Source organism: Hyaena hyaena, unplaced genomic scaffold (assembly GCF_003009895.1).
Source record: "Hyaena hyaena isolate Hyena2069 unplaced genomic scaffold, ASM300989v1 scaffold_111, whole genome shotgun sequence".
Classification (NCBI taxonomy): Eukaryota; Metazoa; Chordata; class Mammalia; order Carnivora; family Hyaenidae; genus Hyaena; species Hyaena hyaena.
Window position 1 is genome coordinate 1,693,870 of NW_024080743.1, and position 27,233 is coordinate 1,721,102.

The following is a 27,233-nucleotide window of genomic DNA, read 5'->3' on the forward strand; positions in this document are numbered from 1 at the left end:
GAGCCCTGTGTTGGGCTCTGTGCTGACAGCTCAGAGTCTGGAGTCAGCTTGGGATTCTGTGTCTCCCTCTTTCTCTCTGCCCATCCCCTGCTCACACTCTGTCTCTCTCTGTCTCAAAAATAAACATTAAAAATTTTTTTTAATAAAAAAATTTTTAAAAATAATGGAAAGGCTGCTAATAAAAATATTGATATCTAAGGCATTGAACTATGAAATTGAATAGGGAAGAAGCAAGACTGGTACTGTAAGTCATACCTCCCCTTGAGGTAAGAGTATGTGTTATTTGATACAAAACATTTTTTCATGCTTTGTCAATTAATGGGCAGATGATGTAGAGTCTTGAGGATCACTGCAGGACTTTTCCACTATGTGGGACATGGGTAGCCATTGAAAAGTTCTGAGGAGTGGAATGACATGAACTGATTACCAAGATCATTCTATTGCCATGTTGAGGCCAGACTGAAGGAGGCCAAAGGGAGAAGCAGAAGCATTGGAGATCAGTCTGTTTCAATAAACTAGATGAAACATTATATGGATTTGGACTAGGTCAGATTCTGGATAGGTTGTGAAAATGTAGCCACAAAGATTTGCTGATGAATCAAACCCTTTTAAACTTGATTGCCTATAAGATGCGAAACAGGGGATGACTGAATGTTTAGCCTAAGTAACTATAAGACTGGAGCTGCCAAATACTGAGATGTGGAAGACTGTGGGCAGAACAGTTTGAAAGGGGACATCAAGAACTCAGGTCTGGACATAAATACCAAGTTTAAGATGCTCATTAGACTTTCCACATGGAGATATGCAGTAAGCAGTTGGATTTATGAATCTAGAGTTCAGGAAAAGGGTTCAAGACAGATACGTAAATTTGGGAGCCAAGGACAGTTAAGCCTTGAGACTGGATGTGGTCTTCTTACAGGTGTTTAAGTAGGAAGAAGGCCTAAGGACCAAGCATTGGATAATTCCAACACTGAGAAGAAGGAACTAGCAGGAGCTGACTTTTGGATTTAGCAACACAGAGTTAACATATTTTTATTTTTAGTAATAAATTATCCTCTATACTTTATGTATTAAATTACCTCCAAATTCCTATACAAAATCATTTATAAATTTAAATTCTTTTTTTGTTTATTTATTTTGAGAGACAGAAAGAGAGCGGGGGAGGGGCAGAGAGAGAGGGAGAGAGAATCCCAAGCAGGCTCCACACCCAGCACAGAACCTGACTCAGACCTGAGCCAGAAAATCAAGAGTCAGACCTTTAACCCACTGAGCCACCTAGACACCGTGTAAATTTAAATTCTCTCATTTATCTGGGGATACTTGTGAATCCATAGACCAGAAAGATGGGCTTCCTCTTGTTGAATCCGATGCTAGAATGGAAGATGGAAAGTTGATAATGTCTTTCATCTATATTCATGTGATATATTGATTTAAACTAAAATGGAACTTTTTGATGTTTTTCTAAAAAAACATAATTACAACTATTTTATATGTCACAGAATAGCTTTATGATATCCTACTCTTACTATACTGTACTGGTCTTCAGCCACTTTTTTCCCCCAATAATTTCGAAGCAACTTTTCTCTCTGTCACACATCCCCTGGCAAACCTCAATACGGGGGAAAAGGAAGGTTCTTCTCCATGTACAATCACCTGTCTCAAATATGTCTTGCTAAGACATTTCCCACTCAAGATTTTTCTCCATAAAAACTATTTCAAAACTATTTTACTCTTCTAACTTCTTTCCTGCCCTTCTCTCCCATCTTCAGCTTAAACTGAATTTTGAGCTGTATAATAAACTCCCCACTCAAAATCTCTATCCAGATATTTTACAGGCACCCTATATTCATTATGTTCAAAAGTGAACTCATTATCTTCCTCCTCCCGGCAACCTGCTCCCCTCCTACAATTTCCTGTCTAGTAAATGGTGCCTTCCTCCAAATGCTCAAGCCAGAAACACCATATCCTCTTTACATCCAGTCTAACAGCAAATCGTTGGGAGTCTACCTCCCAAATAAACCCACTCTCGATATTCTCCATTTTACAACCATTTTAAGTTTCTTTAAAAAACTCAAATCTGTTTTTGTCATTGCCGGCTGACTACCTACCCACACCCTTGATTCAAATCTGATTTGCCACAGTCCTTAAAAGCTGGCAGGATCAAAGGATAATGTACTTAATGATACTACATTCTGACTTTTGATACTTTGCATTCATGGTGCTTACTGTGTTCTGGGCAAAATAGACAGTAACAATGTGCCTGGCTATATAATTACAACTGTAATAGGTGCTGTGTAATATGGTTGTAATAAGAGTGTATTATAGGAAGACCAATTTAGTGGAGGCCTCCTTGAGGAAATGACTGAGCTGAGACCTGAGCATAGGATAGGAGTAGAGAGAAGAACCCATTATAGAAGCCTTGAGGGGAGGGAGGTAAAGGAAGGGAGGGGAGGATAACAGGGTACTGGGAAGAGCTAAAAGGTCAGTGTGGCTGGGGATGGGTACTATTGGTGGGGTGGATGGAGCTGAAGATAGAGAATTCAAGTAGGACCTTGTAGCTCTTTTTTTTTTTTACAAATAGTTTATTGTCAAATTAGTTTCCACATAACACCCAGTGCTCATCCCCACAAGTGCCCTCCTCCATGCCCATCCCTCCTCCCCCCCACATCCATCAGTCCTTAGTTTTTGTCAGCATTCAAGAGTCTCTCATGGTTTGCCTCTCTCCCTTTCCCCCACCATTTCTGCCCTTCTTCTCCCCCTTGGTCCTCTGTTAAGTTCCTCCTAATCCTCCTATACGTGCACACATATGATATTTGTCCTTCTCTGCCTGACTTATTTTGCTCAGCATAACACCCTCAAGGTCCATCCATGTTGCTACACATGGCCAGATTTCATTCTTTCTCATTGCCATGTAGTATTCCATGGTATAGATAAACCACATCTTCTTGATCCATTCGTCCGTTGATGGACACTTAGGCTCTTTTCATGTTTTAGCTATTGTGGAGAGTGCTGCTATGAAGGAAATTGAAGAAGACACAAAGAAATGGAAAAACATTCCATGCTCATGGATAGGAAGAATAAATATAGTTAAGATGTCATTACTACCTAAAGCACTCTACACATTCAATGCAATTCCAATCAAAATTGCACCAGCATACTTCTCAAAAATGTAGCTCTTTTTTTTTTAAGTTTATTTATTTTGAGAGAGAGAGAGTGCATGTTCGTGGGGGTGGGACAGGGGTCAGAGAGAGAGAGGGAAAGACAGAAAAAATCCTAAGCATCTGTGGCCATCAGGTCACAGCCCATTGCAGGGGCTCAAACTTGGGATCATGACCTGAGCCAGTAAGATCATGGCTCGAGGTGAAATCAAGAGTCTCCATGCTTAACCCATTGAACCACCCAGGTGCCCCACCCCTTACCCCCCCCCCCATAGCTCATCTAAGGGTTTTGATATTTATCTTTAAATAATGGAAAGTAACTGAAAGGTTTTAAGGGTGTTAACAAGATGAGATTTAGCTTTTTAAAAGATCACTGGGGTATGCACTTCTCCCTTACTGGTTCTCAGGAGGAGAGCCAAAATACTGACAGGTGAACAAGATTTGCACGGAGTCATTCCTGGCTTTTATCTCCTTTGACTTCCCTTAGGCCTCTGCCAGTGTAAGGGTCACACCCTAGGTCTATACCTAGATCACACCCTAGTTCCTATCTTTTTCCTACCTAATAAGATCTTAAACAACAAAAACAAGAACACAAACATCAAATCTAAGCAAACTATACACTTTCCATATAATCCTTGATTATTCAGTTACCTGGAAGTAAAGGCCTTCTAGTCCTTTCTCTGACTAAAGTAAGCCATTTTCACTATTTTAAGTTAAGAAGAGCCTTTCCAAAGTAAAAGTTCCTTTAGCTCCACTTAATTATGTGACCTCTAGCATTGTGTTGTTTTTTTTGTGAACACATTGTCCTGAGGACCTTTACTCTCACAGGACAGAACTAAGATATGCCAAGCTGTTGATGACACCCAGATTTGCACTTCAAGAAACTAGAGATTGGTTCTTGACGGGTTTATCGGGTTTATCGAGCAGCTCATCAGCTGTTTTTATCTTCCCCTCCCCCATCTATCCTTGCTACCACTTATCTGTCTGGGAATGATTAAGAATTTAGAAATTGTTTGTGATTGGATCCAAACGGCACTTCGGTGCCAAATACATTCTTCTTTTTTTTTTTTTAAATTTCTGAGAGACAGAGAGAGAGTGCATGAGCAAGCAGGGGAGGGTCAGAGAGAGAGGGAGACACAGAATCTGAAACAGGCTCCAGGCTCTGAACTGGCTGTCAGCACAGAGACTGATGCGGGGCTCGAACCCACAAACTGTGAGATCATGACCTGAGCTGAAGTCGGATGCTTATCCGACTGAGCCACCCAGGTGCCCCCCAAATACATTCTTTTAATACACGTCCACAAATAAAATGGAGGTAGTCTCCAAGACTCTCAAAATCCTAAGTCACTCTCTGCACGTAGCTGCTGTGAAAATGCTCTGAAGTGCCATTTTAAAACCAACGAGCTCATGTGGGCTCCCACTTCAGCTGCTATTATAATACCGAGCATTCACTACGTGCAGGAGATGGGAACTGCGGGGAGGACTGGAGAAAAGTATGAAAACGACGGAAACAACACAAGCCCAAACTCACGACGCCCCGCACCACCCCCCCCCCCCCAACAACATCGTGCTAATTCAGTGAATTGTTTTAATGATAAACTCTTGGGTGGCATTCCTACTCCTAAACCCCCAGCTCTCTGCCCTGTACCTGGCATTCCGTAAAGGCTCAACAAACGTGCACTCCCCGGAGGCAAGACCTTAAACCTCGGCTGAAAGCCCTGGCCACGGAGCAGAGACTTCACCCTACTCCCCGCCCCGCTCCAGGCATGACCACGTGACGCGCTCAGACCAATGGGTGGGCCGCCTGCAGCCGGCCTCGGATAAAGGCGCCTGTCAGTGCCGGCTCGTGGCGGCTGCCAGTAGGGCGAGAGCTGGTGGTGACGGTCGGCGAAGAACTCCTACCTCACACCGCTTCATCTGATATAAGCTGGAGGGAACGATCAGATAAGGTCTTTTTTTCACCAAAGGTGACAGAGCCTCTACGTGGTGCTCCGCTTTGGGATCCGGGCCCTCGGCGGGATCCTGAGTAGGAAGCAACCGTTGTTTGCTCTTCTCCCCTCCCCCATCAACACTGTGCGACCGGCGAGGCAGTTGGCGAGGCCATCCCGTTGCGTGCCTTGCTGCCCAGGTGAGCTGCCAGTTGCTTTCCTTTGGCTTACCAACTTCAAGCTTGTTGCCCCAGTGGACCCTTTTAAAAACTGGGGACTTGACTCTTACAAACGCTTTGGCATTTTTTTTTTTTTTTTTGCAAAGAAGGGGTGGGAAGAAGGAGATTAGGGCGAGGGTGTGACATTCAGGTTACACAACCGCCTTCCCCCAACTCTTGAAAAACATTCCTGGTTTCTGTGCTTCTCTTAGGCCTAGGATTGATTTGGTGGGTCGCGGGATATACTGTAGTTTTGGGAATGCAGGAGACAGTACGAAGCTTTAGTTGTTGCTGGTATATTATTGTTCATTTTGGGTAATCTGTGTGGTGCTTTTGGGCCCGTGGGAAGGACCTGAGTGGGTAGAAGGGGATGAGGGAGGTATCTGGGTAGAAGTGATAACTGAGCTGTATCTTGAAAGACAAATAGAAGTTAGCCTAAAATGTGATGGGGGAGAGGAGCTCTGGTAAGCAGAAGAAATTTTTCAAAGCCATGGACAGGTGTTGAGCACAAAGTGTGGTGGGACATGAACTGCACATTTTTTAGTGTGGCTGACACAGGTTGGGGATTGAGATAGTAGCAACATAGAAGTCTAATGAGATAGGCAAGGGGTTTATATATGTGTATATCAGGAACAGCAGTGGGTTGAATGAACAGTGTGGCTGTAAATTACTGAAGAAAACTCAAAACCTCACTTTTGTATCAATTCAGGTGGGAGTAACAAGGGACTGAACAAAAAAAGCAGTTTGGGGGTTGGAATATAGGAACACCCTAAGTATTCAGAATATGTAAATTTATATCCAAGTGTCAGGGAGTGTGTAGATGGAGTTAAAAAAAAAAAGAGCAAGGGAAGAACCCTGGAGGATGTTAATGGGTTAGCAGAAAATGAGATTATGAAGGAGGTAACATCCTCTGGATTTCCAATCTGACTCTATTCCCTTATCACCCAGCTCTTACCTCTATCAAAGCAGTAATTATATGTATCCTGTTGTAATTACCTATTAAGTCTCTTTAAAGAGACTGTATCCTCAGTTCCTAGTTCAATGCTTGGCACCATTGTAGGTGCTTTAAAAGTATGTAATAAGTGAACAAATAGAATCTGGAAAAAAATTGTGGTATCCTGGAAACCAGAGAAGAATTTCAAGAGAGTCACGATAGTCTAGTGATAGATGTTGCTGAGAGGTCAAGTAAGATATGACTCAAAAAGAATCTATTTAACAACTAAGTATGGTAAGTATTAATTAGCCTTAGTGTAGGAGGAATTTTAGAAGCATGGCAGGGACAAAATTGAGGTGGGGAGTAAAGACAATGTCATTTTTTAGGATGCTCCGGTGTGAGGTACAGAAGAGAGAAGACTGAGGCTTCAAGGAGACAATAAGATCAAGAGAAGAATTTTTAAGGAGACTTAAAGTGTACATGGAGGGTAAGCTAGTATAGAAATGCTGATGATATAGGCAAGAGAGATCAAGGACTTTTGTTATCTCATTATGTAGAGTACCTGGGAACAGTTCTAGACAGTGAGGGTGTCCCATTTCTAGACTGAAGGGAGGAGTAGAAGAGAAGATTGAATCATTGTGAAGAATATACATTTTCTAGAAATCATCTGTTTGGCTTTAAGTGAAGCCTGATTTTATTCTGAAGAAACCATTTTCTCCCTTGAATTGGAGACTATTCATTTGATGATGCAGGATTTGGAATCCGTACTTGAGCTCACACCCGTTGGATTGCCTTTGACTTTTCTGAGCCCTGGAACCACTTGGTATTCAGAATCCAAACTCAAGTTCTTTGCTGTGCTGCTTCTCTGCATGTGTAAGATCTGCTCTGAAGTTCAACCAGAAGTGCCACCACACAGCAGAATAATTTATTCTCTGCCATTTATCGAAATGATGGAAGAGGTTTTTAAACAATCTTTACTCAAAACCTCAAAATTTCAATTCTTTCTAAAATTAAGTCTTCTAGGCACAGATATATTAATTTATACTATTTTTGTCTTTTAATCAGCTCAATTCCTTGAGACTTCAGTAAGCATATAGGGCAACACAATTTAATACTTGCACCACTGAGGGCAGTAATAATTGAAGAATTATGTAAATATTTTTTTCTTGCAAACTCAAGCAGCTGATTGGTTTTTATGTTTTTGGAAGGGTGAAACCTTTGCTAAAGAGATCAGACTGTTCCTGATATGTCTGTGTCTACATTAAATTAGAGGTGAACTTGTATATTTCTTGTAACATTTTGGAAACATGTTTTAGCTCATGTGTGCATTTCAGGAAACCTTTGATTTGGTTTATAAGTATTTGTCAGGAATGACTGGAATATTCACAACTACTTCAAAGACTTGTTTAGAAGTTTAAATTTTTATTCTTGTATGTTGTTGGTAGAGATATAAATTAGAATAATCTCTCAATGGCAATTAAACATATAGCAATATTTCAAAGTGTCCTAAAAATCTTAATAGAAGTATATCCAAAGGCCAGATCAAAAAAATATCTCTAATAGGTATTGACATATGTATGCAATGATATATTTATAAGGATATTGATTGCAACATTATATATAATATTGTACGTCCATATTCATATAATTTCATACTGGAAAGCCATTAAAAATAGAGGGACTAGGGGTACTTGGGAGGCTCATTTGGTTAAGAAAGTGACTCGATCTCTGATCAGGTCATAATCTCACAGTTCATCAGGTCAAGCCCCATGTCAGGCTCTGCACTGATAGTGCAGAACCTGCTTGGGATTCTCTCTCCCTTTCAACCTCTCTCTCTCTCTCTTTCTCCCTCAATAAATAAACTTAAAAAAATAGAGGGAGCTGCCCTGGGACAATTTCTAATATGAATTAAATGTAAAAGACACTGTTTCTAAAAGGATGTACAAGAAACTGCTAAAAGTAAGGAGGGGTCCTATTTGGTTAAGGGACAAGAATAGGAAAGGAAACTTTGTTGTATGCCTTTCATACCACGTGGATGTTAAAATTCAAATAAACTCATTTTTAAATGACTTCTGTAAATAGTACATCATCTTTAAGACCTTCTCCAGAACTCAAAAGATTGTTTTACAATGAACTACTGAGTAGACAAAACAGATCTAATTTTGGGGGCAGCTGGGTGGCTCAGTCAGTTGAGGGTCTGACTCTTGATTTCAACTCAGGTCATGGTCCCAGGGTCGTGGGATCAAACTCTGCATTGGGCTCAGTTCTGAATGTGGGGCCTGCTTGGGATTCTCTCTCCCTCCCTCTCTCTCTCTCTGTCCGTCTCCCCTGCTTGCTTGCAGGCATTCTCTCTCTCTCAAATAAAATAAACATCTGATTTTCAGTGAGTTTGCTCATGGAACCATAAAATGATCTGACAAGGTGATACGCATTATGTGATTATCTTCATCAAAGTAAATAAACCAGAACTTTTCATAATTCATGGTACATTGTCTTTGTGCAGTTGTCAGTGGTGGTTGTTATATAACATTGAATTCTTATTGAGATTAGATTTCATCTTCCCATGCTGTCTTTCCACTAGTAAAAAGTGTCTGAAAGCAGAAACAACAGTAAAATGACAACTCACCGTAAACATCGGAAACAACAGTCAAGTTTAACAGAGATGAGAGAGGCTACAGGTTATGTATATTTGCCAGTATACTTGTAACTCCAAACTTTAATCATGTTGGCGTTTAAGTGACACCTTTCAGCTGATTAGGACCCACCATTATATCAAATAAGGTGTAAATCTTTTGTGGGTGTGTGTTGCTGAACCATTATGCTGGCATTTTCTGTTTTCTATTGAGAACATTTTCTAATAACAAATTAACAAAATTATTAAAATTAATAAGATAAAGGCTTTAGTATCAATTAACAGAAATTTGCCAAGTATAAAACACCACAACTCCTTTAAAAAAATTTTAAATAAGGGGTGCCTGAGTGGCTCAGTTCGTTAAGCATCTGACTTCGACTCAGGTCATGATCTCACGGTTTGTTGAATTCAAACCTTGTAGCAGCCTCTGTGCTGACATAGTTCAGAGCCTGGAGCCTGCTTTAGATTTTCTCTTTCTCTCTCTCTCTCTCTCTTTCTGCACCCCTCCCCCACTTGTGCTCTCTCTCTTCCTGTCTTTAAAACATAATTAACATTTAAAGTTAATTTTTTTTAAGAAACAGAAGGTTAAAATACATTGAACAGAAAGACTGGGGTGATTATAAAGAATATTTTATAAAGGGAACAATTCCTAGTCCTCTATTGCTGGACTAGAGATTCACCTCACATCACACACCTCACACACTCCAGCCAAAGAAAGCAGAGCTTACTCCCGAGATAATCAGATTATAAAATATTAACTGTTCTTTTGCCCAGTGATAAATCAGAGGTCTTATTCATGGTCCATCTGCAGTCTTCAGCCACAGTGTGCCATAAGTTTATTGCTTAACATTTTTTTTTATAGATTTTTATTTTTGAGACAGAGAGACCTAGCGTGAGCAGGGGAGGGTCAGAGAGAGAGGGAGACACAATCTGAAACAGGCTCCAGGCTCTGAGCTGCCAGCACAGAACCTGATGCAGGGTTTGAACCCATAAATCGTGAGATCATGACCTGAGCCAAAGTCAAACGCTTAACTGACTGAGCCACCCAGGTGCCCCTTAAAATTCCTAATATATAGAAAAATGGGCAAGGAACACTTGTATATCTACCAACAATTGTCAATATTTTGCCATGTTTGCTTGTGTATATGGGTTTTTTTGTCCCAAATCATTTAAAACCTATTTTGATAGATATTATTAACATCAATTTCTTAATCACTTTATTTTCATAATCACCATACTATTCTCACACCTGTCATAATGTATTCTCACACCTGTCAAAGTGAACAATTCCCTGATTTTCCCTAGTTGTGCCCAAGAAGTCTTTAATTGTTAATCTCAAACCAAGATTTGACCTAGGATGATAAAACTGAGTTTAGTTATGTCTTCAGTTTCTCACATTTTCTTTTATAATCTTTTTATAAAAATAGGCCATTTATCTTTTTCTTTTTTACTTGTTTTGGTTTTGTCTTACAGAATATTATATATTCTACATTTTTTTTCTTAATGGTTTTGTTTCACTTTTTTCTAGCACTGTCCCACAGGACTTTTCTGCAGTGATGGCAATGTTTTATAGCTGCATTGTCCCATACAGTAGCCAGTAGACTTATGGCTATTGAGCATTTGAAATGTGGATGAGTTTTTGACTTAGGTAATTTTGGTTAATTTGAACTTAAATTCTTCTATGTGGCTAAAGGTCGCTATATTGGACAGTGCAGCTCTAGCCCTTTAATAATTTTTTTTTTAAGTTTATTTTATTTTGAGAGAGGGAGAGAGAGAATCCCAAGCAGGCTCTGCACTGTCAGCGTGGAGCCTGACGTGGGGCTTGAACTCATGAACCGAGAGATCATGACCTGAGCCGAAACCAAGAATCAGATGCTTAACCCACTGAACTACCTAGGTGCCCTCACCCTTTAATTTTCTGTTATATGAAAGTTAAGTCTTAAAGTTTGTTACATATTTTTGGCAAAATATGTAGATGAGCCTACAATGATAGCTCATTATCACCCAAAGTCCTTTGTTGGCATGAGAGTTCACGTAAGAGTGGTATTCATTCTGAGGGTTTGGGCAAATGTATGATGGCATGTATCTATTATGATCTAATACAGAGTCTTTTCCCTGCCCTAAAAATCCTGTGTTCTCCATCTTTTTCTCCTTCCCTCTCCCCAGCTCCTGGTAACCACTGATCTTTTTGCTGTCTCCACAGTTTGCCTTTTACAGAATCTCATATATAAGAATCATACACTATGTATGTAGCCTTTTCAGATTGGCTTCTTTTGCCTAATGTGCATTTAAGATTCCTCCCTGTCTTTTCCTGTCTCGGTAGGTCATTTCTTGATAGGTTGCTGAATAACCTTCCATTGTCTGGATGTTTTCCAGTTTATCCATTCTCCTACTGCAGGACACCTTGGTTGCTTCCAAGTTTTGGCAAAGTTTTAATAAAGCTGCTATAAACAACTGTGTGCAGGTTTTTGTGTGGAAAGGTGTTTTTAAGGAAAAATTTTAAGGATGACTAGAGCATATCTACAGACAGAAATACCAGCAGAAATTAATTACAAATGATTAATTTGTAATTGCAAATTATAAATAAGACTCAAAAATAAGAGTATAGAAAATATACTCTTAAGAAGATCAAGAAATAAGATTATGTATTATATACTCTTTAAGTAGAAGAAAGCCTTAAGCCTAATTTAAAAAGAAATCTACAATAGCAGAAATAAAGGAACGATTAATGAAATAATAGGATTTTGGAAAAGGGGTGAAGCACTTATGAAGTAATGGGAAATAGAATAGGAAATAAAAGAAGTCAAGGGAAATTAATTTTTAAAGGGCTTCTCTTCAGGGCATCTATGTGGCTGAGTCAGTTAAGTGTCCAACTTTGGCTCAGGTCATGTTCTCACAGTTTGTGGGTTGAGCCCTACATCAGGCTCTGTGCTGACAGCTCAGAGCCTGGAGTCTGCTTCAGATTCTGTGTCTCCCTTTCTCTCTCTGCCCCTCTCCCACTAGTGTTCTGTCTCTCTGTCTTTCAAAAGCAAATGGAAAAAAATTTTTTTTTAAATAAAGGGTTTCTCATAAACAGATCCTTTGCAAAAGGGTATGAGGTTTAGATGAGGGGAACAGGTTTGGAAAAGTCATTTTTTTAATTGATAAGCATTAATTAATTTATCTTTTTTTAAAGGCATATTCCTGAGCAATGGGACCTAAAAGTAAAACACTCTGTTTTTTAAAAAAAAAAAATTTTTTTTAAATTTAATGGTATTTTTGAGAGCGAGGGAGACAAGAATCTGAAGCAGCCTCCAGGCTCTGAGCTGTCAGCACAGTCGTGTGCAGGGCCTGAACTCACAGCCTGTGAGATCATGACCTGGTCTAAAGACAAGTGCTTAACTGACTGAGCCACCTAGGCACCTTAAAAGTGAAACATTCTTGATTTCCCTATTTCCCCTTATATAAAAACATCACATCTACTCTATCTCTAAAATAAAACTGAATCTGAACACTTTAATTCAGCCCCTGTAGGCTCTGTCCTAGGCATTAGTCAGACAAGACCTCAAAATGTCTTAGATCAAGACAAAGCAGGAGAGAGGGGTTGGGAGATAGTCAACAAGTACATAAATAAGGTAGTGGCAAAGCAGAGTAATAATAGCTGATGGATTAGCATTTGGGAGGAGGGGATAAGAATGCTGATTTAAAAAGAGGTTGCAAAGGAAAAGCATGGAGAATATACTTAGAACACGCATAACAAAGTTTGTATTCAGACTATATGAAGAACTAAAAATTAATAATAGCAGACAACCCAATACAAAAATGAGTAGAACACTTCAACAGGCAATTGACACAGAAGATATTCATGTGGCCAATAGACATATTAAACAGGTTTCTCATGACCTGAATCCTCAGTGAAATACAAATTAAAATCACAATGAGATCCCATCATACACTCACCAGAATGGATGAATGAAACACATTGATAATATTTTTAGATGAAAAAAAATTTTTTGTATTTTTTTGAGAACAAGCAGGGGAGGGCCAGAGAGAGAGGGAGACAAACCTAAGCAGACTCCTCACTGTCCATGTAGAGCCCATGAAGCCTCGAACCCACTAACCATGAGCTCATGACCAGAGTCAATGAGCCTTAACCGACTGAGCCACCCAGGCACCCCAATAACACTAAATATTGACAAGGATATGGAATAAATGGGATTCTCAAAAATGCTCTTATAAATTGGTACATTTTTGAAAACTGCTATCTACTACAGTTGAACACACAAAACCTATGACCCAACATTTTCACTTCTGGGTTTATATCCAATATAATGTATGTGCATATTCACTACAAGCATGTTCATAGCACGTACAACAAACATGCCTCAAACACTGGAAGCAACCCAAAAGTCACAAGAGGAATGGATTGATTATAGTCTAATTCAATCATAATATACTATATAGCAATGAAGATGAACAAATAACAGATACATCTCAGAAACATGATATTGGTGAAAGGCTACACACAATGTAATGCATAGCAAATAATACTACATTTATGTAAAGGTTAAAAGCAGTCACAATTTAATCTATGGGGATAAAAGTTATCCTAGTGGCTATCTCTGCGAAGAAGAGGAGAGTCTAGTGATTGGGACACTCCGAACATAGGTTAACTTTAATTACAAAACAGAACTAGTTTTAGTTGCAAAACTGAATTTCTAGTTGCAAAACTAGAATTTCCCCTTTGTTCTTAATAACATTAAGAGTTATAGTTCAGGGCAACTGGGTGGCTCAGTTAAGTGACTTCAGCTCAGGTCATGATCTCATGGTTCATGAGTTCAAGCCCCGTGTCAGGCCCTGTGTTGACAGTTCAGCCTGGAGCCTGCTTATGATTCTGTGTCTTCCTCCCTCTCTGCCCCTCCCCTGGTTATGTTCTGTCTCTCAAAACAACATTAAAAAAGTTGTAGTTCATATTTGTATAACATGAGAAGAGTAATATGACACCTCAAGTTAGTTCACTGTAGTGCAGTAGTTCTTAATCCTGTCTATGTATCTCAAGCACTTGGGAAGTTTGAAGAGCAAACTGATTAGCAAGCCCCATCTCCAAAGACTGGGGTCTGGACATTCATCATTGGTATTTTTTAAATGATCCACACCTCACACCCATTATAATGGCTGCTAATGAAAAGCCAACAAGAAAATAAAAAGTATTGTGAACCTGTAGATGGTGGGAATGTAAAATATTGCTGGTGCTATGGAAAACAGTATGGGTCTCCTCAAAAAAAAATACCATATGATCCAGCAATTCTCTCTTCTGCATTTCTGGGGTGTATCCATAAAAAATGAAGGCAGGGTCTGAAAGAGATATTTATACACTTATGTTTATAGCAGTAATCATAACAGTCAAGAAGTGGAAGCTAACCAAGTATCTATGGATGAATGAATGGATATACAGAGTGTTATGTACAGATAATTAAATGTTAAACTTTATAAAATGAAGGAAGTTCTGACATGCTACAACAGAGATTAATCTTGAGGATATTATGCTAAGACAAATAATACGATTCCACTTAGATACCTAGAGTAGTTAAATTCATAGAAACAAGATAGGATGGGGAGAAGAGAGAATGAGGAGTTATTAAATAGGTATAGAGTTTCAGTTTAGAAGATGAAAAGGTTCTAGAGATTAGTTGCTCAAGAATGAATATACTTAATACAACTGAAGTGTACACTTAAAAATGGTTAAAGTGGTAAATTTTATGTTATGTATTTTATCATAATTTTTTAGGAAGACCCAAAAGTGACTAATATGTGGTTGAGAACTAATACCGCTTTAATGCAAACAAATAACACTGGCTAAATTTAACACTATTCTAAAAAAAATGGACAATTTAAATACACTTTTTGTTTCATTGATGTACTTTGTAGTACCTTTGCTCCTTTTTCCTTAAAGTAATAATGCTGTGTAGGAATGTTAATACTGTCTTACTTAAATATGAAGTTTTATTTTAGATGTAGTAATATACACTAAAGAATAGCATTTTAATATGTGTCATATGTCATATGAGGCTTAAAAATTTTTTTAATGTTTTTTACTTATTTTTGAGAGAGAGAGACAGCATGAGCAGGGGAGGGTCAGAGAGAGAAAGACACAGAATCCAAAGTAGGCTCCAGGCTCTGAGCTAGCAGTCAGCACAGAGCCCAATGTCGGGCTCAAACCCATGAAGCGTGAGATCATGACCTGAGCCAAAGTTGTACACTCAACTGACTGAGCCACCTATGCGCCCCAATAATGAGGTCTTAAATCGCTTTAGGGGTGCCTGGCTGGCTCAGTCGGTTAAAGCATGTGACTCTTGACCTCAGGGTCATGAGTTCAAGCCCCACATTGGGCATAGTGCCTACTTAAAAAAAAAAAAAAAAAAAAAAAGTCATCTTATTTAAATCAGCCAGAAAAAAATCCTTTATTTTGCCTTTCTTCTTTCACTAAATTAATAATTGTAGAGTAACTGTAAACATTTCCTATTAATTCTTTTTTACCAGGAACTGACAGACTTTTCCTGCTAAGACCTCAATTTGTGTTTTAGAAAGGCAGAAGAAATACAGTGAAAATTTTAAATACCGTAAATTATCTAAAACTAAGGCATACATAATGAAACCACTCTTAGTATTTATATAGAAAAAGGTTTGTATTTGTGTACAAATGGATTCATTTATCATTTGGCTTTTTTGTCTTACTCATGATGTGCTGTAAAATATACTACTCTAACACTTTTTAGTTCCTATAGAAACTATATTAAACGTGCTTTGAAGGTAACTTCGTTTTGTTTTTGTGTTTTAAGGACGTGTAAGGACGTGTACCTGTAGGCAACATTGTAATATCAGTGTTTGACGCAGTTAAGAATGTCTCTGTCAAGTCGACAAACAGCAGTTGTTAACCCTCCACCACCAGAATATATAAATACTAAGAAAAATGGGCGATTGACAAATCAACTGCAATATCTACAAAGAGTTGTCCTGAAGGCTTTATGGAAGCATAGTTTTTCGTGGCCATTTCAGCAACCTGTGGATGCTGTGAAGCTAAAGCTGCCTGTAAGTGTGTCCTATGATTATGTTAACTATAAAAGAGAAAAATCCCATAAATATCTGAAAGAAATAAACTAGTCTTTAATATTATAAAATATATTTAATTTGATAAAGACCTAATTTATTCTGCACCACTGAAGAATTTCCCAATAAGTATTTTTTCTTACATGACAAAGCTCATTTTTCTGGGCATTTAAATTTGTATTTTAACAGCCTGTAGTAAATTATAGTAAATGCTTTCTTGTTATAGAATATGTCACTTGACTTTTTTTTTGAATGTGTCATTTGACCTTTTGATGCAAGGTTGTCATGAATGTCTCCTTCTCCATGAAGTTGCTCTTGACACTTTTTGGTAGACTTAGGGGCATCATACATAGGATTCAACTTTAGGTCTTATGTTAGGAATTTTTAGCCTATATTAGCCATTCTGATAACAGAATGGTTAAGTAATTTGTTACATAGTAAATCATGGCATTGGGATTATATTCTGGATCTGTCATACTTCATAAATTCTACGTTTTTCTACATGCCTTTCAGTTTTTATTTTCCAGGATAGTTCTACTCTTACTTTCTTGTCTTTGTTATTCCTATTTGTTGTTTATTTTTTTCTCTGAAAAAAAAAATGTCATGGCAGTCAGCTTTGCTTCTCATCACAAAAATTTGGGTTTCTTGATTGTAGCTTTTTAAAGGGAATCAATTGTTCTTTCTAGTTACAAGTATATAGTTTCTTAAATTTCTTTGCGTACCAATAATTGTAATGAATTTGTACTTACTGCTAACATTTAGAATTTTTTCATGAAAATCATAGGATTATTACACCATTATCAAAACCCCAATGGATTTAAATACAATTAAGAAGCGCTTAGAACATAAATATTATGTGAAGGCTTCAGAGTGTATAGAAGACTTCAACACAATGTTCTCAAATTGTTATTTATACAACAAGGTATGTAGGTTTATGTTATACTTGATAATTTTTTTTGCTTTTACATACATAAGAAGTGTGCTGATTTTAGATTTCATGTCTTGATTTGGGGGTGTTTTACATATTTATGGATAATGTTTGTTTTTTACTGGATTTCATAATTTTTACGTGTCAATATTCACAATCTATCTGCCATAATTTTGCCTGAGTAACTGTAATCGTTCTTTATGTTTTCTTTTTTTATTTTTTGAAATGTTTATTTATTTGGGAAGAGAGAGAGCATGCTTATGAGCAGGAGAGGGGCTGAGAGGGAAGGAAAGAATCCTAAGCCAATTCTGCATTGTCAGTGCAGAGCTCAACGTGGGGCTTGATCTCACAGACCATGAGATCATAACCTGAGCCAAAATATCAATGATAGCTGGTTTCTGTGAATAAAGGATCATTTCAAAGTGTTCTTTACCATACTTCTGCCATTTTGGTTATAAATGATAAACTTTATTATATACTAATCTAAACTAAATGTTCATGGTATATCAAACAAATTATATATATCTAAACTTCATGACAAGTTAACTTAAAGATAAGACACATTCTGTTTTCTAGTAGTAGTGTTTGCATTTGTGTTGATGCATTAGCTTGTCTGATACTGTATATGGACATTTTGACTTTAATTTTCACTTTTGCGTTCATCCATAAAACTGGATTTGTGTATTGAGCTTTTTCTCCATATAGTATTCCTTTTTTCTAGAGTACTGCATCCTTTTTAAGCTGCTACATGATATCTAAAAATTTTAAAACTTGCATTGCATTTACTCCAATTCACTAGTGATGCTGAAATGTAATAGAAATTTGGTTCCCAAACTATCGGTGCCACCTTAAATTTAAGACTTTTAGCCAATATGATTTTTTTTAAAACATCAGAATTAATGGTATTCTGAAAGTGCCATTGACAACTTCGTTTTAATTTAACAATCCCAAGTGTACTTTTATATTTAACATTTTAAAATGAAGTTCAGTAATTTTCCTGACATACCTGACTCAAAGTCAGTGTTCTCTGCTTTAGGCTCTTGCTTTGTGATTTAGTTTTGTTTTTGTTTTTCTTCTTGTTTTTAAGTCAGTAATGAGTAAAGCAAACTGAAGATTTCTAAGCAGGTAGTTAAGATTAAAAAAGGAGGTGGGGGAGAGGACGCCTGGATGGCTCAGTCATTTAAGTGACTGACTCTTGATTTCGGCTCAGGTCACCCACGGATAGAGCTGAGGGTGGACCCTGTTTGGAAGTCTTGCTTTCCTCCCTACTTGTCCCTCCCAGCTTGCACCCATCTGCCCGTGCTCTCGCAGAGTAAATTTTCAAAAAAGATTTAAAAACGAAAACAGCTCTTCAGTGTCATTTTATCACTTATAGTTAATTGAAAACAATCACATCAAGTCAAATCATGTACTTTGCACAGCCATGAATATGTTTTCACTTATTTGTGAGGTAGAGATTTTAATTTCTAAAACCTTTCTGTATTAGTAGGGTTGGTTGGACTGTAACCTCCTATTACTCATAAAGGCTACCTGGGTTGTTTTTAGAAGTTACACGTTACAGTCTAACATGACTTGTTAGAATTTAAAATATGAGCCGCTACACCATTTTCTAAACTTAATTTAGAAGCACTAAATACTGTTAAATAAATACTAAGAGTACTGTGTCATTGTCTTCTCTAAGGTAGTCTGACTTGTTGACCATAGTGTATGATCTTCTATATTTTCTAGCCTGGAGATGACATTGTTCTTATGGCACAAGCTCTAGAGAAGTTGTTTAGGCAGAAATTATCTCAGATGCCACAAGAAGAACAAATTGTAGGTGGTAAGGAAAGAATAAAGAAAGGTAAGGCAGAAAAGATTTATGTTTTTCTTTCTTTCTCTGTGTTTTGTATTAAATGAATGTGTACATGTGCGTGTATAAATATAATGACTAGAGCTAAATAATAAATCTCTCAAAGGATATACATTCAGATGTCCTTCTATATCATATTCTATTGGTCCATTTAAACAGTAAGGCAAACTTTGAAAACAAGGATGGCCATTATATATACAAGGTTAGAGAGGATTGTATGGATTATGGCTTTGGAGGCTGAGAGTCCCTATAGCACAGTGCCACATAGTAGGCACCCAGTAAATTTATTAGTATTTTTAGTGGATCTTACATCTCTGCTATATAATAAGAGGGCCCAAATTGTCAATGTTCCTTGTAACAAAAGATCCCATAGCTAAGAATGAAATGTTACTGTTGAGTCTGAGGATTCTCCTGTTTTCTCTTAATTCAAAACAAATAAACAAACTTTAGAGAGAAATATTTTACAGCTAATAATATTAAATATGAACTTACAAAACTAATCTTAGGTATTCAGTTGGATTTATTGTAGAAGTAACCAAAGTTGTCATAGATGAAATGTGGGTTTATTTTTGGATCACTGCAGGTGTACATTTTGGTTAAGTTCTTAATCACTATTCCATGATACTTTCCTCATGTATAATATCAGGAAAATATTTAGCTTTTGTGTTTGTAAAGTATATAGTTAAGTGGCTGGGATATAGGGGACTTACACCACTGTAAAGGTTGTTTTAATTGATAATAATGTGTCCTTTTTTCCTTGTTGATAGATCTTTAAGATGGGTCATGACTTAAAGCTTTAGCCAATCCAGTGAGATACTCACTGTTTATTAAAGTTCTTATTTTATTCTTACCTTTGGAAAAGGTTGATCTTAAGTCTGACAATATATGGCCTAGGGTTCTGCAAGAGGATATCAGTATGCTATTTAAATTGTTAAAGCAAAGTGATGACATAAAATATTATCAAGCAAAGTAAAAATTATTTATCTTTAGAATGCTTCCCTTAAAAAAAAAATCTTTAATACTTTCTTGATGGTTAAGTTGTACCTACCTGCTTCAGATGCTCAGATTATTGCTAAAAGCATAAGATTCCCTCAGACAAAATTTCTTTGACTTTGTTTCTCTGTCATTATGTATTTGGATGTTTGTCACTTAAAATGCACATACTGTGGGGGTTACAAAGATAGAGAACCACCCTGACTCTCAAGTTCAATTTGCATTGTAGTTAGAAATAAAACTTAAAAAAAAAAAATACATAGAAAGTATTGGGGTTTTCTTTTTAGGGTTTGATATTAGGTATCCTTTTTCTAAATTCCATCTGCATGCTATTAATCCCCAAATCTATGTCTCTAACACAGTCCTCTCTGAGAAACCAATGATTATCTTCAAGGCACTGGACATTTCCACTTGGATGTCTTATACACTTCTCTCATTTACCTTGCTTGCAGTTAAACACTGAATTTCCTTAGATTATTCTGTGTAACAGAAAATGGTATGGATACACAGCTATTCAAGCCAGAATAGTTAGAAGTTGTCCTTGATTCCTTCCTTGCTTTGATTCTTTCTCACATTCTGTTCATTAGGTATTCTTTGTAATGACTCCTCAGATTGTTTTTGCAATACTACTACTTTAGCCTACCGTCTTCTTAGTCCCCATGATCCAGATTGTTCTTTGTGGTCTATTCTCTATACAATAGCAGTCTTTTATTTATATTTATTTTTTTAAGTTTATTTATTTATTTTGAGAAAGAGATAGCATAAGCAGGGGAGGGGCAGAGAGGGAGAGAGAGAAACACACAGAGAGAATCACAAGCAGGCTCTGCACCATCAACACAGTCCATTGTGGGCTCAAACCCATGAACCATGAGATCATGACCTGAGCTGATACCAAGAGTCAGATGCTTAACCAACTGAGCCACCCATGTGCCACATAAAGGCAGTCTTTTATTTTTTTTAAGCATCTGACTCTTCTTTTCTCTTTTTAATTTTTTTTAATATTTTATTTATTTCTGAGAAAGAGACAGTGTGAACAGGGGAGGGTCAGAGAAAGAGGGAGATACAGAATCTGAAGCATGCTCCAGGCTGAGCTAGCTGTCAGCACAGACCCTGACACGGGGCTCAAACCCACAAACTGTGAGATCATGACCTGAGCCAAAGTTGGACGGCTTAACTGACTGAGACACCCAGGTGCCCCAAAGGCAGTCTTTTAAAAATAAACTAGAATACATCATTAACCTGCTTAAAACCTCTCTTAAGCTTCCCATATTAAAATGAAGTCTAAATCCCTACTGTGCCCCTTTGGGATCAGGACTTTGCCCGTTTCTCTGTTCTCATCCTGAGCTACTTGCATCTCACTCATTGAAGTTTTCCCTGCTGAGTGTCTTGGAATACATTTTTACTGCCAGTAACATCTTAATTGGTACCTCTTCAAAGAAACTTCCTTGGTTATCTATTGTATAGTAGGTCTCTGCCTTTAGTCAGCACTCCATATACTTCCTTTCTAGTGCTTAGCATCATTTGTAATCAACTTGATTATTATTTTTTTCTATTTCTTACACTAGACAACATGCTAAACAAGGACAGAAACTGTGTCTGTCGTGGTCATTATTGGGCTCTGGCACCTAGAATGTTGGCCTGATACATGATAAGCATACAATAGATATTCGTTGAGTCCTCTTAGGTCCCAAGTACTATATTAGGCACAAGGGTATTGTAGAGATCAAAGCAAAGTTCCCTTCCCCGACAGAGCTTTTTGTTTTTGTTGAGGAAATTGGTAAAATTAAGTAAATGTTAAGTATTTCTCATTATACTTCTCTGTTTAGCTCCTGAATTCAAAGAGCCATAGGTGGAAGACAGGTTATCTCAGTCTATTTGGTTCCTAAGTGTTAGTGAGTGATGAGAACTCAGGGATTGAGGCATATAAGCCTTGTCTTAAAATATATTCAAATCTATTTTGTTCCTGAATTTGTTTAGCAAGAATTTGGAGAGTCAGGGGTGCCTATATGTCAAATGTGATAATGGCAAGGAAAAAAATAAGAATAAGAGAACAAGAAAGTAGTGGGAGTGGAAGGAGAAAGTTGTCCTATATAAGGTGGTTTGATAAGGTAACATTTCAGTGAAGGCATAAAGGGAATGTTGGAGTATGCCCTTAAGGAATAGCTGACAGGCTGTCTCCTTAAGGCGGAGCAAATAGTCTGCTTATGCATACCAGATTTGAGGACAGCAGGCCAGTAGGCTAAGTAAAATAAGTGAAGGGCTAGAGTGATAGGAAGTGTGGTTGGAAGGAGGGCAGAGGTAGGCACGGGGGGTGGGGGGGACGGCAGAAGTGCAGGTAGAGAGATCATACGGGTACTCCTTACAAGGCATTGTAGGGACTTTGGCCTTTATTTGAAAAAAAGATTAGAAGTCATTGGGCATTGAGCAGAAGTGTCATGATCTTATTTGAATTTAAAATACCACTTCGATGGCTATTTTGAGAACAGAGTATATGACATAAAAGCAAAAAAAGGCTCATCAGATACTACTGCAGAAATCCACTTAAGAATTGATACCTTGGACCAGGGTGATTACCACCTATGAGTGTAGTCAGATTCTGGATAAGAAGATAGAGCCAAAAGAGTTTGTTGATGGATTGGGATATTGGGTTTGAAAGACAGTGGAGTCAAAGATGACTCCAAGGTTTTTAGCTTGAGTGATTAGAAGAATGGAATTACCTTAGCAGCCTTCTTGGTGCAGTTGGCAGCACGTCAGTCTCATAGTCTGAAGAATGGAGTTACCTGGATACAAGGATGGACTTTTGAAATAACAGATTTCCAAGCAATGTGATCCAAATGTCTTAAGTCATGGTATTCTCTGGGAACATGCAGAGCAGAAGACCATACACAATGGTTCCTTTGGCAGAATCATCTGAAGGACATATTGATAAGAAAATTATGTTCACGTCTATTGTTTTGTGTCAGCCAATGTTGGACTACGTCAGTTTTAAAGTTCTTGGATATTTATGCAGAGCATTCTGGAGACCTCACATAGTATTATATAGCTGATCTCCAGGATGTCTGCAATTTACTGGAGGTACTCACAGAGCTCTATTAGACTAAGTTAAAGCCAGGCATATTTTGAATAAAATTGGTAAGTCACCATTAATATCTGGTTTGAAATCTCTAATATTGTATCTAAACTGGTCTAGCAAATGTTAGCAAGTATGTATGGGAAGGTTTCAAAGGAGAATGGGAGTGTACTGTGTTTTTATGGCTAAAAAGCTGAATTAAGTAAATTAAAATAGAATACTAACAGAAAAATAGTTTTATATTTTACTCATATTTACTCTGGTTCACATTTGGCTAGGCATTCATCATAATGTAGCAGTTCTTTCTGGTAAAGAAAAACAATCCTCCAAAGCCCCTGAAAAGGTATTTAAACAGCAAGTGATTCCCTCTGTATTTCCTGAGACATCTATTTCTCCTTCAGAGATGGCACAAGGTATTCCACTCAACTCTACCTCACAGACAGTGGCCCAAGTAAGTTTCCTGTGACTTTAAAATGTTTCAGTGTAAGGGGTTGTAATGACTAAGCCTTTTTTCAAGTTGATCTGAAAATTGGTCTTCAACATACTGCAGTCAATATTTTTGTCTGTGTACATTTTTAAACAGAGATCTAGGATGTGAATCAAAGTTTAGAGATTTCTCATGTAGAATTTGAACTGGTTTACTGTATTTTTATATTAATATCAGTTGCCCAACTACCCATTTTGTGTGTGTTATGTAAATTCTATTGAATCGCAACTTGATGGGTTGATAATTTAAAACTGTATACCATAGCTGATTTTGGGTATTCAGACTTGTTTTTGCATAACTGGGACTTTTATTTTTCCAGTCTGTCATAGATCTCAAAGGTTTGCATAGAACCATTCTTTAGGATGTAGGAAGAAAATGTTTGAGCTATTTATTTTGCCTCTAAAAGCGAAGTTAACTTTTACTAATATTTAATATATAGAAGACATGCTATTGGTAATTTTTATTTATTTATTTTTTTTGTTTTGCTTTTTAACTGTAAGGGTATCCATCAAAAAAGTTTGAAAACTGTTGGTGTGAATGTCACTTTATTATAGTTGTTTTTATTGAATTGTTTCAGGTTACAAGGGGTGTGAAGAGGAAAGCAGATACCACAACTCCTACAACTTCAGTAGTTAAAGCAAGTGGTGCAACTTCCCCAACGCTTGCAGAAAAAACATCAGTGAAAATGCCACCTATAAAAGAAAATGTGCCGAATACTGTTTTGCCAGATTCTCAGCAACTATGTAAAGTTGTAAAGAGTGTTAAAGTGACCAAACAATTAAGGCACTGTAGTGAGATTCTTAAAGAAATGCTTGCGAAGAAACACTTACCCTATGCATGGCCCTTTTATAATCCTGTTGATGTTAATGCTTTGGGGCTCCATAACTACTATGATATTGTGAAGAATCCAATGGATCTTGGAACTATTAAGGTAAATTTATCTTAATAGGAAGAACTTCTTTTCTTGGTTATAGGAGTATTCTTGTCGTTCTGATTTTTTTTTTTTTCAAGTTAGTTAACATACAGTGTAGTCTTGCCTTCAGGAGAACCCAGTGATTCATCTCTTACATATGACACCCAGTGCTCATCCCGAAAAGTGCCCTCCTTAATGCCCATCGCCCATTTAACCCCCACTCCCACCCCCGCCCCATTCCAGCAATCCTTAGTTTGTTCTCTATACATAAGTCTTTTATGATCTGAATCCCTGGCTGTTTTTCTTATTTTTCTTTCCCTTCCCTTATGTCTGTTGTTTCTCATATTCCACATGGGAGTGAAATCATATCTTTCTCAGACTTCACTTAGCATAATACCCTCCAGTTCCATTCACATTGTTGCAAATGGCAAGATTTCATTCTTTTTCATCATGGAGTAGTATTCCAGTGTGTGTGTGTGTGTGTGTGTGTGTGTGTGTGTGTGTGTATGTACACACACACACACACACACACAAACATACCATATATCTTCGTAATCTTCGTAATACATCAGTTGATGGAAATTTGGGCTTTCTCCATAATTTGGGTATTGATGCTATTGCTGCTATAAACATTGGGGTGCCTCTGCCCCTGTGAATCAGCATTTTTGTATCCTTTAGATGAATTTCTATGTTTTCTTATATGAATTATTTATATATCTTTGCTATTAACCCCTTATCAGATAAATCATTTGCAAATATCTTCTCCTATTCAGTTGATGATATCCTTTACTGTGCAAAAACTTTTCCATCTGATATACTTCATGTTTGCTTTTATGACCCTTGCCTGAGGACACATCCAGAAAAATGTTGCTAAAGCCCATGTCTAAGAGAGTACTGCCTATGTTTTCTTCTAGTAGTTTTATGGCTTTATTTAGGTCTTTATTCTGTTTTAAATTTTTGTGTATGGTGTAAAAAAGTGGTTCCATTTTCACTCTCCTGCAGGTAGCTGTCCAATTATCTCAGTACCATTTGAAGAGACTATCTATTTCCTACTGTATGTTCTTGCCTCCTTTGTCATAGATTGACTATATAAGTGTGGGTTTATCTCTGGGCTCTCTCTATCCTGTTCCACTGATTTATTGGTGTATTTTTGTGTCAGTACCACACTGTTTTGATTACTATAGCCTTGTAGTATATTTTGAAATCTGGGATTATGATTCCTCTAGCTTTGGTCTTCTCTCTCTTTTTTAAAATTTATTTGAGAGAGAGACAGCGTGAGCAGGGCAGAGACAGAGTGAAGGGGAGAGAGAGAATCCCAAGCAAGCTCTGCACTGTCAGCACAATGCAGGGCTAAACCCATGAAATCATATGAGATCATGACCTGAGCTGAAACCAAGAGTGGGATGCTTAACCAACTGAGCCACCCAGTTGCCCCCTGTTTGTTTTTAAGATTGCCTTGGCTATTCAAGGTCTTTGTGGTTTAGGATGGCTTGTTCTAGTTCTATGAAAACTATGATTAGCATTTTCATCAAGATTGTATTGAATCTGTGGATTTCTTTGTGGTATGGACATTTTAAAAATATTAATTCTTCCAATTTATGAGCATGGTTTATCTTTTCATTAGTGAAAAGACATTTCTTTCATCAATGTCTTATAATTTTCAAAGTACAGGTCTTTCACCCTCTTGGTTAGATTTATATTTAGGGAATTTGTTTTTGTTTTTTGATGCAGTTATAAATAGGATTGTTTTTCTTCATTTTACTTTCTGCTACTTCAGTATTAGTATATAGAGGCAGCATGTTTCTGTATATTAATTTTGTATCCTGCAACTTTACTGAATTCATTTATTCTAATAGTTCTTTGGTGGAATTTCTAGGGTTTTCTATATATAGTATCATGATCTAATAGCAAGCTTTACTTTTTCTGTACTGCTTTGAGTGCCTTTTACTTCTTTTTCTTGTGTAATTGCTGTGGTTAGGATTTTCAGTACTATATTGAATAAAAGTGGTGAGAATAGACATTCGTGTCTTCTTGGTCTTAAAAGCTTTCAGTTTTTTACATTGATATGGTGTTAACTGTGGGTTTTTCATATATGGTCTTTATGTTGAGGTATGTTCTCTTTAAACCCACTTTGTTGAGAGTTTTTTCATGAAAAGATGTTGAAGTTCACCCCTTTATTCTGCATTTATTGCGACGGCCATATGGTTTTTATCCTTTATTTTGTTCATGTGTTGTATCATATTATTGAATCCATTCTTGCATTCCTGGAGTAAATCCCATTTGCTCATGGTGAATTACTTTTGCTAATATTTTGGTAAGGATTTTTGCATCTATGTTCTTCAAAGATGTTGACCTGTAATTTATTTATTTTTTTTGTAGTGTCTTTGGTTTTGGTATCAGGGTAGTGCTGGCTTCATTGAAGGAATTTAGAAGTTTTCCTTCCTTTACTATTTTTTGGAATAGCTTGAGAAAAGTAGGTATTACTCTTCTTTAAATGCTTGGTAGGATTCACTTGTGAAGCCTCATGATTCTCAGCTTGTTTTCTTGAGAGTTTTTTGATTACTGATTCAATTCCATTACCAGTAATTGGTCTATTCAGATTTTTGATTCCATCATGATTCAGCCTTGGATATTGTGTGTTTCTGGAAATTTATCCATTTCTTCTAGGTTGTCTTAATTTGTTGTCATATTATCTTTTTGTAATGGTCTCTTATCCCTTGTACTTTTGTGATGCCAGTTGTTACTTCTCTTTCATTTCTGATTTTATTTGAGTCCTTTTTTTTTTTTTTTTTAAATGTATCTGGCTAAAGGTTTATCAGTTTTTTTTATTTATTCAAGGGACTGGCTCTTGGTTTCATTGTACTTTTCTATTGTGGGTTTTGTTTTTTTTTTTTTTTTGTCTCTCATTTATTTTAGCTTTGATATTATTTTCTTTCTTTTACCAATTCTCTTCCGTTTTTTATGTCTTTTAATTTTTAGGAGAATTTTAGCAAAAATGTTTCATTTAGATATTCAGGGCTCATTTAAGGAATTT

At 37.1% G+C, this 27,233-nt stretch overlaps 1 protein-coding gene across 6 annotated transcripts in view; it reads left to right on the plus strand.

The window, feature by feature from the left end:
- Window positions 1-5,051: 5,051 nt before the first annotated feature.
- Window positions 5,052-27,233, plus strand: part of BRDT (bromodomain testis associated) — a 61,197-nt gene continuing 39,015 nt past the window's right edge. For 5 of the 6 annotated variants that reach the window (XM_039236485.1, XM_039236487.1, XM_039236488.1 and 2 more), the window contains exons 1-7: window positions 6,461-6,532; window positions 6,625-6,725; window positions 15,689-15,938; window positions 16,741-16,878; window positions 18,613-18,727; window positions 23,078-23,250; window positions 23,864-24,217. In XM_039236485.1, coding sequence (XP_039092416.1) covers window positions 15,750-15,938; window positions 16,741-16,878; window positions 18,613-18,727; window positions 23,078-23,250; window positions 23,864-24,217 — 969 coding nt within the window. In that variant the 5' untranslated portion in view covers window positions 6,461-6,532; window positions 6,625-6,725; window positions 15,689-15,749. Of the gene's footprint in view, window positions 5,287-6,460; window positions 6,533-6,624; window positions 6,726-15,688; window positions 15,939-16,740; window positions 16,879-18,612; window positions 18,728-23,077; window positions 23,251-23,863; window positions 24,218-27,233 lie in introns of those variants that run through there. The other variant, XM_039236486.1, reaches the window with a different exon arrangement.